At 35.0% G+C, this 12,521-nt stretch overlaps 1 protein-coding gene and 1 pseudogene across 7 annotated transcripts in view; one reads left to right on the top strand and one right to left on the bottom strand.

Annotated features, from left to right (window-relative positions):
* Positions 1-12,521, top strand: part of NUP98 (nucleoporin 98) — an 88,242-nt gene that overhangs the window by 59,914 nt on the left and 15,807 nt on the right. For all 7 annotated transcript variants that reach the window (XM_025051578.1, XM_025051575.1, XM_025051577.1 and 4 more), the window contains 5 exons: positions 5,134-5,316; positions 6,002-6,158; positions 7,606-8,035; positions 9,282-9,511; positions 10,833-11,099. In XM_025051578.1, the coding sequence (XP_024907346.1) occupies positions 5,134-5,316; positions 6,002-6,158; positions 7,606-8,035; positions 9,282-9,511; positions 10,833-11,099 (1,267 nt within the window). The remainder of the gene's footprint in view (positions 1-5,133; positions 5,317-6,001; positions 6,159-7,605; positions 8,036-9,281; positions 9,512-10,832; positions 11,100-12,521) is intronic.
* LOC112485362 lies at positions 630-752 on the bottom strand (annotated as a pseudogene).

The raw sequence follows: 12,521 nt of genomic DNA, 5'->3' as shown, positions 1-12,521 counted from the left end.
GAAAGGTTTGTAATTTAAATATCAGGTAGTTTCTTTACCAACTCATGAAAGTTTTACTTTGATTTGGATGTTGTTTATATTCAATCAAGTTACAAAAAATTTTTTTCTTTGCTGCCATACTTCCTCAAAGAAGAGAACTTGATATAGAATTCCTTTGTAAAGCATCCTCTACCTCTCATCTGCTAAAAGCAGAACCTTTGGAATTTTCCATGCTACAATTCTTATAGCTGCTGATTTGTGCGATTTTTATGATTTATTAAATAATTTTTTGGGAGGCATTTTCTGGAGATTGTTGTGTATGTATGTTTCTGTTTGCGCGTACAGGGTGAAGGGGAGGGTATGATAAAAGCGGGAAGTGGGAAATATGTTGACTTTTCTAATCTTTGTAGCATTTAGAATACCCCTAAGAAACCTCTTCTGAACTAAAAAAAAAAATGCTGTAAATGGACTCGGTGTTTCAGTTATCCGTGTTCATAGTTTGTCTGAATCATATACTTTATATAATCTCTTTCCAAAGTGTTTTTTTGGTTTTGGTTTTGGGTTTTTTTTTTTAAGCGAGGCAACCCTTGGTTGACCTCACAGATTGCAAGGACCTTGTCAGTTTACAATCCCTTATTGTTTATTTTTTAAGCCTACAGCACCCGATCTTCCTAGGTGGTCTCCCATCCAAGTACTAACCAGGCCCCACCCTGCTTAGCTTCTGAGATCAGATGGAATTGGGCTTGTGAATTCAGGGTGGCATGGCTGTAGTCCAAAGTGTTTTTCGACCTTACATGATATGTATCTTAGGCTAAGACTCAGATAACCTATTTTCTGCCAATAAAAGTAACATGGAGGATCCTACAGATATAGCTGCGGCAGCGGGAAAGCTTCATCTGTGGACAGAGCAAATGTATGTAATTGTGTAATCAGTAGTTTTTAGGCTCTTTAATTTTCGGAATATAAATAGTAACATAACTATAAATTCCCATGATGACACCTTAGTAGGTGAGAGCTCTTTGAAAAACTGAGCATCAAAAAATTTCAGAACAAGGTTCTAGGAAAAAGAGATAAGGATCAAAATGGGTGAAGAGAATATAGTGAACAGGGGTCTTTTTTTTTTTTTTCAGATATCTCCTTTGATTGAGGAAGTGGGTAGTCTTTGACCTTTTTGATAGGGAAAGTAGAAATGGGCAGAGTTGTTTAGGTATTCAGGCTGATGTGTTAAAACAGTAATGTGGGATTCTAAAGAACTCTTCCTTCATATTACCCCTTGGTCACACAGTTTTTAGTTATTAGTACCAAAGACCTATGATTTACCTGGTAGGAGAGTACTTGAGCCATTTGAATGAACTGGGAATAGACAACCCACTCTTATCTCAGCTTCAAGAAGACTCTTGTCACACCGTCACCAAACCCCCTTGGAGAGGTCTATATGGTATTTCAGTCTGCTGTTGACTTTTTTTTTTTTTTTAACCCTGTACAAAATCTCAGGTTCTAGGAAGATTTACATTTTATTTAATGGTCACATTTATTACACTGCCTTGTTTACCTCTTTGTAGTTTGTTCTTAAGCCTTACTTTGCTCCTAAAAAAGCAAGTAAATCTTAGCAGTGAGAAAACATAAAGCTAATAAGAATTTCACATGATTTTTCTCTTCTATGCCTTTTGAGTTAAGAGAAAATTTTGGCAGAAAAAGCTTCACAGAGATGAATTAGGGCAATGGCAGAAACGTTTTGTTTGGTAATTAGAACATTAATTCCAAAAAGCTGATCTGAGGTCAAGTTATCAACTGAGTACATCAATAACTTTGTGAGCTTTAATTTCATTGATCTGGCCTGGGGCTCAGGCATATTTATATTTTAAATGGTTTTCCCCAGGTGATTGAGATATGTAGCCAGGTTTTGGAACTGTTTGTTGAAAAACCTCAGGTTTGGCATCAGGTAGAGACATGTAGCTTTTTCTTTTTACCTCAGCCTTATACTGAAATGTAATTTGTTTTCAGTACCATCAAGGCTGACTAGTTGACCAGAAACTTAGCATGGTTAATTTGGTGAGTACATTTAAATAAGTTTAAAATTTTTTTTAAGAAAAAAAGTAGTTAAGATTTAGAAGAAAATTCCATTTCATCTGTGTATACTTTTGAAAAATAAAAAAAATATGGCAGCCATTTAATTTATCCAGTGAATCAATATATATAGTAACATATTTTATATTTTTATTTAATTTGTATATTGTATATACATAAAATAATTTTCTAGCCACAATCCTGTTTGCTTCACATATTAATGTTATTGAGTCCTATGGTTCCTACAGTAATATCCTTGAGTGTGTGTATACAAACATACACACGTACTTTGGTGGGCCCTTGAAACCCTTACGTAGAATTTTTCTTGAGAACACAATATTGTTGACAAGGCTGATTTTCCAGCAAAATGAATATAAAACATTCTTTGCAATTAGAAAACAAGTAGTAGCAAGCAACAGTAGTAGTATTACTGGATTAAACTATTTGGATGAGAGGGCAGTATGAATTATTTTCACACCTGTTTTACCATAGACTAGTCATTTACCCTTTGTTGAATAAGGGTGTCTTGATACACTACACCTACTTGAATCACTTTACCTACTAGATTAGAAGTGCTTTATCTTTAAGGTATTGGCAGATTACCTTATGAGTTGGAGAGTGGAGGTTTCTTAAATCATTAAAGGCTTTAATCATGAAACTTCCCCCTCTATATATCTAAATAGCCATTTTACAGATATTATCTGTGTTCTTAGCATTTGCAGTGTATTGTACTGGTATTTAGAAATAAATAAGATATCCTAATTTAAAGAGATTACAGTTTAGGAGAGGGAAGGTTAAATAATGCCGTTTGGCTACTTCTTCCAGTATATGCCTTTCTTTTCCATAGACGACCTAGGGGCTTCCTTTTTTTTTCTCTTCAATTCCTTCAGAGCCATCATTTTTTTTATTAGTGCACTTTTCAGGACTGGCTTTGAAGAAGCACCTGATTTCCCAAGATTTCTCTGAAAATAAGTACATAGACGTCTTTCGTGGCAGTGTAATTACTTATATAAACTTTAACAAAATCCACATATGAGGTTTCTATAGGAGCTTATCAGTTCCTCCGTTTCATAATAATTCACTTTCCCTTGTCCACTTATTAGATGATATCTTGTAGCTTTGAAGTCTGTGTGTGAGGGTAGAACAAATAAAAGCTTGATCCTTAGCATTCTTCTTAAAAATAGGCTGGGTCCCGTTAGGTCTCTAATCTATTTGTTGACATCCTCCCATTTTGCCTGAAAATGTTCTAAGTGAGCATCTCTTGCCGTTAGTATTATTCCTTTGTTGAGTAGTGTAATAAGTTGGAACCATTTTCCACCTTTTTTCCTCCCACTCATCCTTGCTCCTTCTTGTCCTTTCATAGTCAACTGCTTTCTCTACTGTGTACTAGACACTGAATTAGGCAATTAAAATAACAAGTGTTCAGTGAATGTTGACTTCAACAATGTGCTTTTGGTGTTAGATGTAGAAAACAGTAGGCCATAATCTATTGTCAAGCCTTGACAATCTGGTAGGACAAATAATATGTATGCAAGAAATTATAATATATCGTGATATGTTGTATAAAATAAGTATAGATAGAGTCTCATAGGAGCCCAACAGAGGAGGGTATCCTAACTGACAGATTTACAGAGGTTGGGAAGTTTCAGAAATTTTCTTAAAAATGCATTGGTTAAAAACATACTAGGGAGCTATTGGAGTGAGAGTGTTCTCATAATCCTTGTAGTTATAATGGGAGCATGATCATCAAGGCTGCATTTTTCCCCCAGAATTTTAAAGCATAAAAGTAGTCAGACCTGCCTATTGGTAAAGCCTCTCCAATAGGTAAAAAAAATAGTGTCTTTGCCTGTGGACCTCCAGCTTCAAGTTTTGCTAGAGCAGTCTTTGGGGATTGTTCACATCTTAAGTGGCAGTTAACCATGTATCTAACACCTCAATTTTTCTACAGTTAAATGAGAACAGTCATTCTTTTGGTAAGGCTGTTAAAGGAATGCGGGGGGGGGAGTTAATACTCCATTAAAAATTAAGTAGAAAAAGTTACACTAATGGTTGTTTCTTTGTCCAAAGAAATCATGAAAAAAACATTTTAATCTACCTATCATGGAATAGCATCCATTTGAGGTTTAGCGTGAAATAGGCCACTTGTGAAAACTAAGCCAAAAAATTGTGGAAGTCTAATAACCTACAAATGATATCATGATAAAAATAGTTGGTGGAACTTTTTGATTTGAGAATGTTTCATAAATTGGCTTAGCCACTTTGTTAACATTTTGCCCGGTCATATGAGAGTTTAGGACACATTTAATGAATTTGTACTGAATCAATTATTTTATAGTGTGCTTCAGCTTTACGAGTGTTTACCTTTTTAAACCATAAACTTAGTCATGGTTATAGCTTTGAAATTGCTTGATAAATGTTAATGGTTCTTTGACACTTTTAAATATGAAGGAATTGTTTCCAGATTAAAACTGTTCCTGATAATATTACTTTTGTTTTTCCTTTTGGAAAATTAGAGCAGACGGTCCTTGTATTTTACATGGTACCACACAGGTAGAACCCTCAAAAGGATTCAGCCACTCAAAAGATAAATTCCAGGCCCCAAATCGTGTTGGCTAGAAATTTATTTCTAAATGTTTTCTTTAAAAAAGCAAAGTTACTGGAGACTTTGATATTTGTACTTTATATTCTCTTTTCCCAATGGCTTCTGGCTACAAGGTAGTGTAAGGGCAGGGCGATCCTGTGTAAATCAGAAAATTATAGTTGGTAACTAAATTAGGTAAGGCATAGTCTTTATCTGAAGACCACCATTTGTTCACTATGGGTATTGGTTTAAGTTCCAGACACCAGACTATAATATTACAAAGGAGTGATACTATAAATCTTCATTTATATCTCAAGTACTTATAAGGAGGATATTTTGGTAATTGTTCTTAAATCCTCTTTAGCAAATATGCTACCTCACATATGTAGAATGGGCAGAATCTAATATTGCTATGTCATATTCTGAATAAACTAAATATGTCTAGAAGCTTTATGTCTGTTTGGTGTAATTTAATGCTGCTTCCTTGATCTTTCTGCTGTCTACAGAGCCAGAGCCCAGAGGTGGAACAGTTAGGGAGGGTTGTGGAACTGGACAGTGACATGGTAGATATCACCCAGGAGCCAGTTTTGGATTCCATGTTAGAAGAGAGCGTGCCTGAGGATCAGGAACCTGTGTCTGCCTCAACACATATTGCATCTTCACTGGGAATTAATCCACATGTCTTACAGGTGAAGTCCTAACTGACCCTTATACAACATAGAGCCACACTAATACTTCCCTTGCATAACATTGAGCCTCTTCTTTCATTTAAAAGCATTGAATGTTCCCTGGAATAAGAATAGGAATACAGCCCATGTTTGGGCTTTATTTGGGAAGAGAAGTCTATGTTGAGATTTAGAAGACTGGATTCTATCCCCAGTTTTGTAACCATTACTATGTGACTTTTAGGCAAGTCACTTAACATCTGTGAGCACTGATTTTTCTCTGTAAAATAGTACTTATTTCCTGCAGAATGGTTTTGAGACTCTTGAAAGTGCTCCACAAAAGTAAAAATTAAAAAGAAAAAAACTAGTAGTTGCTGGTTTCTTTAAGCTCAACATCTCAACTTCCCCCACCCATGCCTTTTGGCATGTTATGAATTTGGGTTATGTTTAACTTTGAAATTATTCTTTTAGCAAACGTGAGCGAATGCTGTGCGCCACATTCTGGTGAGACTAGATACTAAGAAGAGGAATATTATATAACTTCTACTCTTCAGGCACATACGAGAGTAATTGAGTTGGTTATACAAATGTACCTGCTCTTGACACAGCCTTGAGGCAGAGTGATTATTGGTTCTTGTAAACTGTATTTTTCTTTTATGGCCTTTGGATTTGGGAGAGCACATTCATTCTATAGATATTGCCTTTTTAGATCATGAAAGCATCATTGCTTGCTGATGAAGATGATGTAGATTTGGTCCTGGATCAACGATACAGTCGCCTTCCTTCTAAAGTAGATACTTCTCAAGAAATCTGTTCTCCCAGACTCCCCATTTCAGCGTCCCACTCATCAAAATCCCGTTCATTAGGTACTGTAAAAGATGCTATTTTATAAGAAAGCTGTAAAGTCCTGCTTTTTACATACCTTCTAAGTTGAGCCAACTTCTCTACCAAATATTCCCCTAAAGTATATGACATAAAGATACCAAGAGGAAATGTACTCTTATAAATATCTGTTAGGTGGGGCCAGTTTTTAAAAATCATAATTTGCTTTATTGGTGTAGATGCAACATTTGTATGGGGAAAAAAAAATTTGTATGTTGTTTAGAGTTGGGTTTTTATTGCTTATGTATGTGGATTAGATAGTAATCTCAGATTTCCAAATTCTTATCCTACCTTAGAAGAAACCTCAAGTTGTCCTGCATGGTACTCTTTTTTTACTCCTAACGCTATCCTTATTGCCTGCTGGGGGAAATGTTTCTTCTCATAATGAACAAAACTTGTCACATTTCTACTTTTCCCTAAACTTTCCCAAGTTCCAGGAAGTGATTACACATTTGATTTTAAAGCGTTCCCTTTTCTGGTAAGCTTATAGCTATGTGGGTAAGATTAGAGGTAGAGTATTGTCAACAAAGGACTTAAGCAGATGTAATTTCAAAACATTTTGCAAACCAGAGACACTACAAGGAAGAGATTTGTTTATGTTGCCTAAAAAACTAAATGTTTATTTTTCAATTCTTTTGAGTGCCCTAAGGTATCAATTTTCCTTTTAATACCTTAACTAGTAAAACATTAAACATTCATAACAGTCTTTTCCATAATGGGCACTACATGAAAATCTTATACCTCAATAACTCCTTGCTTTAGACAGGAACCATATGAAATTGGAAAACAGACAATAGTAATAAGAACTGTCTTTCTGAAAGGCACATGTGCAGTTACAAGATGCCTCAGTGGGTTTTTGTTTCTTTAAGTCTAGCGTTGAGCATTAGAGTGGTAGGAGTTTTGATTTTATTAAGCTTTTTATATTGACTAAGAAACAGTTATGTTTGATATTCTGATAAGGGCATGAACATTGGTGTCAGACTTAACCTGGGCTTATCTCTCACTCCTGCACATCCACAGTAGCTTTGTGGATTTGCACAAGTCACTTAACTGAGCCCTATTTTTTCACCTATAAAATGAAGATGATAATGTTCTTCATTTAAAGTTATTGAAGGATGAAATGGAACAATGTATACAAATTGCTTATACAGAGTCTGCTGCAGATAAGTGCTAGATCATTTTTTTAAAATAGTAGTAGTAGTGTTTTTTATTAATATTTTTATTGTTGACATCATTATCATGATGACAATTCCTGCCTTGATTTCCTCATTGAAAGAGTAATTTCTGCAGTATCTGACTTAACTTATTTCTGGTCTTCTATATCTGAATTAATTAATTTGATAAAGCTATAATTTCAGCCTTACCGATTATTGTTGTTCAAGAAGCAATAAACTGTATTTTCTAATAGCCTTTTTCTCCTCCTTATTTTAGTTGGTGGGTTACTACAATCAAAATTTACAAGTGGAGCTTTTTTTTCACCAAGTGCCTCTGTGCAAGAATATCACACTCCCAGAACATCATCTTTGATGACTGTGCCATCCACATCCCCTTGGTCTGTCCCTCCACCCTTGAGCTCTGTGTTCACAGTGCCCAGCCCAGCCCCTGAGATTCAGTTGAAAACAGTGGGTACACGCAGACAACCAGGCCTAGTCCCTCTTGAAAAGTCTGTCACCTTTGGCAAGGGGAAACTCTTGATGGACATGGCCCTATTTATGGGACGCTCATTTCGGGTCGGTTGGGGCCCAAACTGGACTCTTGCTAATAGTGGAGAACAGCTGAGTGCCTCTCATGAACTTGAAAATCATCAGACTGCTGATTCTATGGAATATGGATTCCTGCCTAATCCAGTAGCTGTTAAATCGTGAGTCACATTTCCTTATGCTTTTTGAGATGGGCAATACGGTAGGTGAGAAAAAAATTTTGACAATTAGGAGATCTTCCTAGATATATTCTTAGCACAATTTTACATAGCAGAAGATATTTGCATAATTAAAAACAAAAGTGATTACTCCATTTGTACTATCAAGGTATGAAGAGTATATAATACTTACCTAGTGGTTAAACTTAAGTTGAAAAACTAACCAACCAACCCAAAGCTAATGCTGCAGAATTCCATGGGTTCTCCCCCTTTTTATGATTAGTCATTTTTTCATTTTCACAGATATTTGTGATTTTTCATATATGTATATTCTCAACTAAGCACCTTTCTTGTATCTCAGACCTGGTAAGATGAATGTATGAACTGTGGATAATAAGTGTTTGGAAATAAGGTGACATCCAATAACTATATATATTATATATTTCTACACAGTCCCCACCATTAACATTTACATAATGTGTGTTTATAGTTCTGTATACACCATAAATGTATGCTGTATAGATTAAATCTATAATTTTCTGGTAGTTAACTAGGCAATATGTATACAGCTGTTGTGTGCAAAATATGTAACATTTTCCTATTTACTTTTTATAATTATTATGACAAATTGTTCTGTCTTTACTACAGATTAAGTGGCTGTGATCACCTATTCTTAGTTAAAGCTGACTTTGAAGAAATAAAAAACAACAGCATCCTTTGAACCTCACAGTTAGAAATATTGATCTTACACCTAGGTTACGTGTGATGTCATGATATTTTGGAGGTTGTTAATATCAGCCTTAAAAATTGATTCAGGGCCAGATCGACTATATATTTATCTTAATTTAGAGTGAGTTCTTTATTATCTATAGACTTAGCTTCATGACTTTTGATACCTCACTAAATATAATTTGAGAAATCAGTATCTTACAATTCTTTCTGGCCCTTGAATTTCATAGTATCCAGATGCTTACTGAAGCCAGTCCCAAGTCTAACTGTACTGATTCCCATGCTTGTTATATAATCTGACGTAAGAAGCCTTTAGATTCTAAATGCATGGGTTAGATAATTTGTTTACTCAATATATAGTAAATAAGTTCATTACAGTTCGACATGAGGAAACAATTTTTTTTAAATCACAGTGGAATGTTTTGTATTTGTAATCATAAAAAGAAACAAAGTTTTGGTTGTAGGAAAATTCTAGCTTCTGTCTTATCTTTATTTTCTATCTTGTCATTTGCCCTTGTAGCTTAACTGAGTCCCCATTCAAAGTTCATTTGGAAAAACTCAGTTTGAGACAAAAGAAGCTGGATGAAGACCTGCAGTTATACCAGATACCTCTGGAGCTCAAATTAAAACATAGCACTGTCCATGTGGATGAGCTGTGTCCTCTCATTGTTCCCAATCCAGGAGTTGCTGTCATTCATGACTATGCAGATTGGGTTAAGGAAGCCTCAGGAAATTTATTGGAAGCACAAAGTGAGTATGGACTATGTCCCAGGAATAAGGGTAGGAGCATGTGTTCGTAGGAGGACAAATTCTATTTACCAGTGTGGTAGGTAGATGCCTGAACTTGCATTTGTCTGTAGTTGAATTGGGATGTGCAAAATCCCAAGCAAGAAAAAATTCTGTCATTGTTCACAATGATTCTTACGAGCTTTAATATACAAATTCTTGTTCAAATTAATTGTAGCCCATCAGATCTCTTGTATTTATGAAATTGCATTCCTTTCCCCACATAGAAAACATAGGGAGAAGGAGATTCATTCCTTCTTGCTTTTCTAAATTTTACCCATTCCATGTCCAGCTCAAGTCCCACTGGTCTTCCCAACAACTTTGATGTTTATAACTTCCCTTTAATCTCTCTCACTATCACCTCTCTATAGCTGTTATGACAATGTTTTTCTGAACTAATATTTTAATAAAAGGCTTTTCTTATTTGGGAACTTACTATTTCAAATAGTAGAAAAATCATATTTAATTACGTGTTTCACAACATTTTACAACATCACCTTTATTGAAAAATGGAGACTATGTTTCATACTACACATTTGGGGAATTGTTTATGTTCAGTTCTTTGTGTTTGCTTCAGTCATCTCATCTTTTCAAACGTGTGAGTCATCTTCCAGTGCATACTTCTAAGGGACTTAAAGTGGTAAACAGTGCTTCCTTTTTGTTTTCATTCTTGAGGAGCAATATATAAAGCAATATAAGTATAGAATGGGGCTCAGATTACTTGGGTTTGAATCCTGGCCCTGCTACATATTGCCTGTAACTTTGAGCAAGTCACTTATTACTCTGTACCTCATTTTTTCATCTGTAAAATAAAGATTATAGCTACTATATAGTCACATTGCATATATTAGAGTTGGCTTACTCTTAGGTGCTTTAACTCACTACATGTTAGGCTGTGCCTATAGCAGGAGAGAATAGTTCCTCACAAATTTTTAGAGCACTTTATATTTCTTAAAGCATTTTGTAAACAATTTGTTCAACTTAGAGAACTGTTCTCTATCATTTGAGGTATATTGGCCATAATTAGGTTAGTCGAAACTATTTAAAGGAGCACTGAGTTACATTTGTTATGTAAGTACTGTAAGAGGATGGAGTGAGCAAGCAGTTATACTACATACCTCTGGGGCTTGTAAGACACACTGAATGAGGTGGAGACAGATTCAGGAAAAATCAACTTGAGTGGTTTATTAATTTATGTATTCTTATGTCACAATTAGAGTGATGCCCTGTCTGTAGTTACTGTAGAACTTTATGTCATAATATTGTTTTCCTGTCTCTTCCTTAGTTGTGAAGCACTGGAGCCTAACATGGACATTATGTGAAGCTCTGTGGGGCCACCTGAAAGAGCTTGACAGCCAGCTGGATGAACCCAGTGAATACATTCAGGTTCTGGAGCGAAGAAGAGCTTTCTCTCGCTGGCTGTCCCATACTGCCGCACCTCAAATTGAGGAGGAAGTTTCCTTGACCCGCAGAGACAACCCTGTGGGGGCTGTCTTCAGCTACCTCACAGGCAAAAGGATCAGTGAGGCCTGCTCTCTGGCCCAGCAGTCAGGTAAGGCAGTGGTCCTCCTCTGCACTCCTGCCTACTTCCTGCTCATTGTCCTTACCCCTTAATTGCAGATTTGCCTTTGTCTTCTATCCTGAGTATTAAGTATAGACTTCCCAGGAAGATTACTGGTTCCTCCAGAATAGGGATTATGTCTTCTAGTTTTCTTTTTAGAACCTTGAACATTAAATTTACTTTATTAAAATTCTTTTAATTTTATATGCTACGTACACATTTGTATTAAAACTAGAAAATGCATGTAAGCAAAAAACAATAAACCAAAATCACCTACATCCTTTATTGCATACATTTCGATGTGAAATCTGTACTTAGGCTGTTTGCTTTGTAATATATAAAGTACATACAAATAATGTGCATGCAGAGCAAGATATGATATGAATGTAAACTTTTCAAAGACGCTATCCTGCCATGTATCTACACCACATATTTATACACAGACGGTTCTTGTCATACATTACAAACGTCTTATAATATAGATATTATAGTCAAATGCATTTTAGTATTCTTTTATATAAAAATGTTCCATGTTAACAAATTTAATTTTTAATATTTAGGCTTTTTTTCCCCATACTATAAGCAATATTCCAAACTTTTTAAACAGGTGTTTTACACTAATTCACTTATTCCATTCAAATAAATATATAGAAGTTTCATTTCTATATTGAAATATTTGTTTTTTTTTTCTTTTTTAGGACTTCTCATATATATTTGTGCTTTTTTAGTTCCCCTTTAATGAGAAACATTCATCTAGTACTTAATAACTGTCTCGACATAAATCTTGATAAGAATAAATGACATAGTTCAACTTATTCTATGTGTAATTAAATCTTTGATCAAACCTTGTTTAGTTAGATTTAATTTATCTGAAGTCAACTAATTGAAGCCATCATCTAGATTTATTTTTTGAGAGCTTGGCCAAATTTGGGATTATAAGGAATGACTCATAGGAAAAGCTAATCAGTAATTTTTATAAATGGCCAGTTGCATTTCACTATCACTACACATTTAGCTCAGTGCCTTTCATGGTATTTATTTGTACAGTGAGACCTCGTCTCCAGGACTAACCTTCTATAAAGCTATAAAGATTATGAATCATTAAAGAGACAATGTTATGCTCACCAGCACACATATGTATCCCCAAAAAGGATCTTAAAGAGTTCCAGAAATCAGGTCCTTAGATTTATTCATTCACAAACTCTGTTTTTTTCTCCTTTTTTTTTTTTTTTTTTCCTTATTACGAGGTTAAACTTTTGGCAAGGCACTACTTTTCAGATTACGAAAAACTTTTGCTTTGCTACCTTTACTTTCAATAATTGATAGAACAATTAGACAGAAAATCAAGAATATAAAATACTTGAACACTATCACCCAACAGGCAGAAACACCTAAAATCAATAACCTAAGCTG

The sequence above is a fragment of the Pteropus alecto genome, unplaced genomic scaffold (genome assembly GCF_000325575.1).
Source record: "Pteropus alecto unplaced genomic scaffold, ASM32557v1 scaffold468, whole genome shotgun sequence".
In the NCBI taxonomy this organism is placed as follows: domain Eukaryota; kingdom Metazoa; phylum Chordata; class Mammalia; order Chiroptera; family Pteropodidae; genus Pteropus; species Pteropus alecto.
The sequence above is the reverse complement of the archived record's forward strand: the minus strand, read 5'-3'. Positions and strand labels throughout refer to the sequence as shown.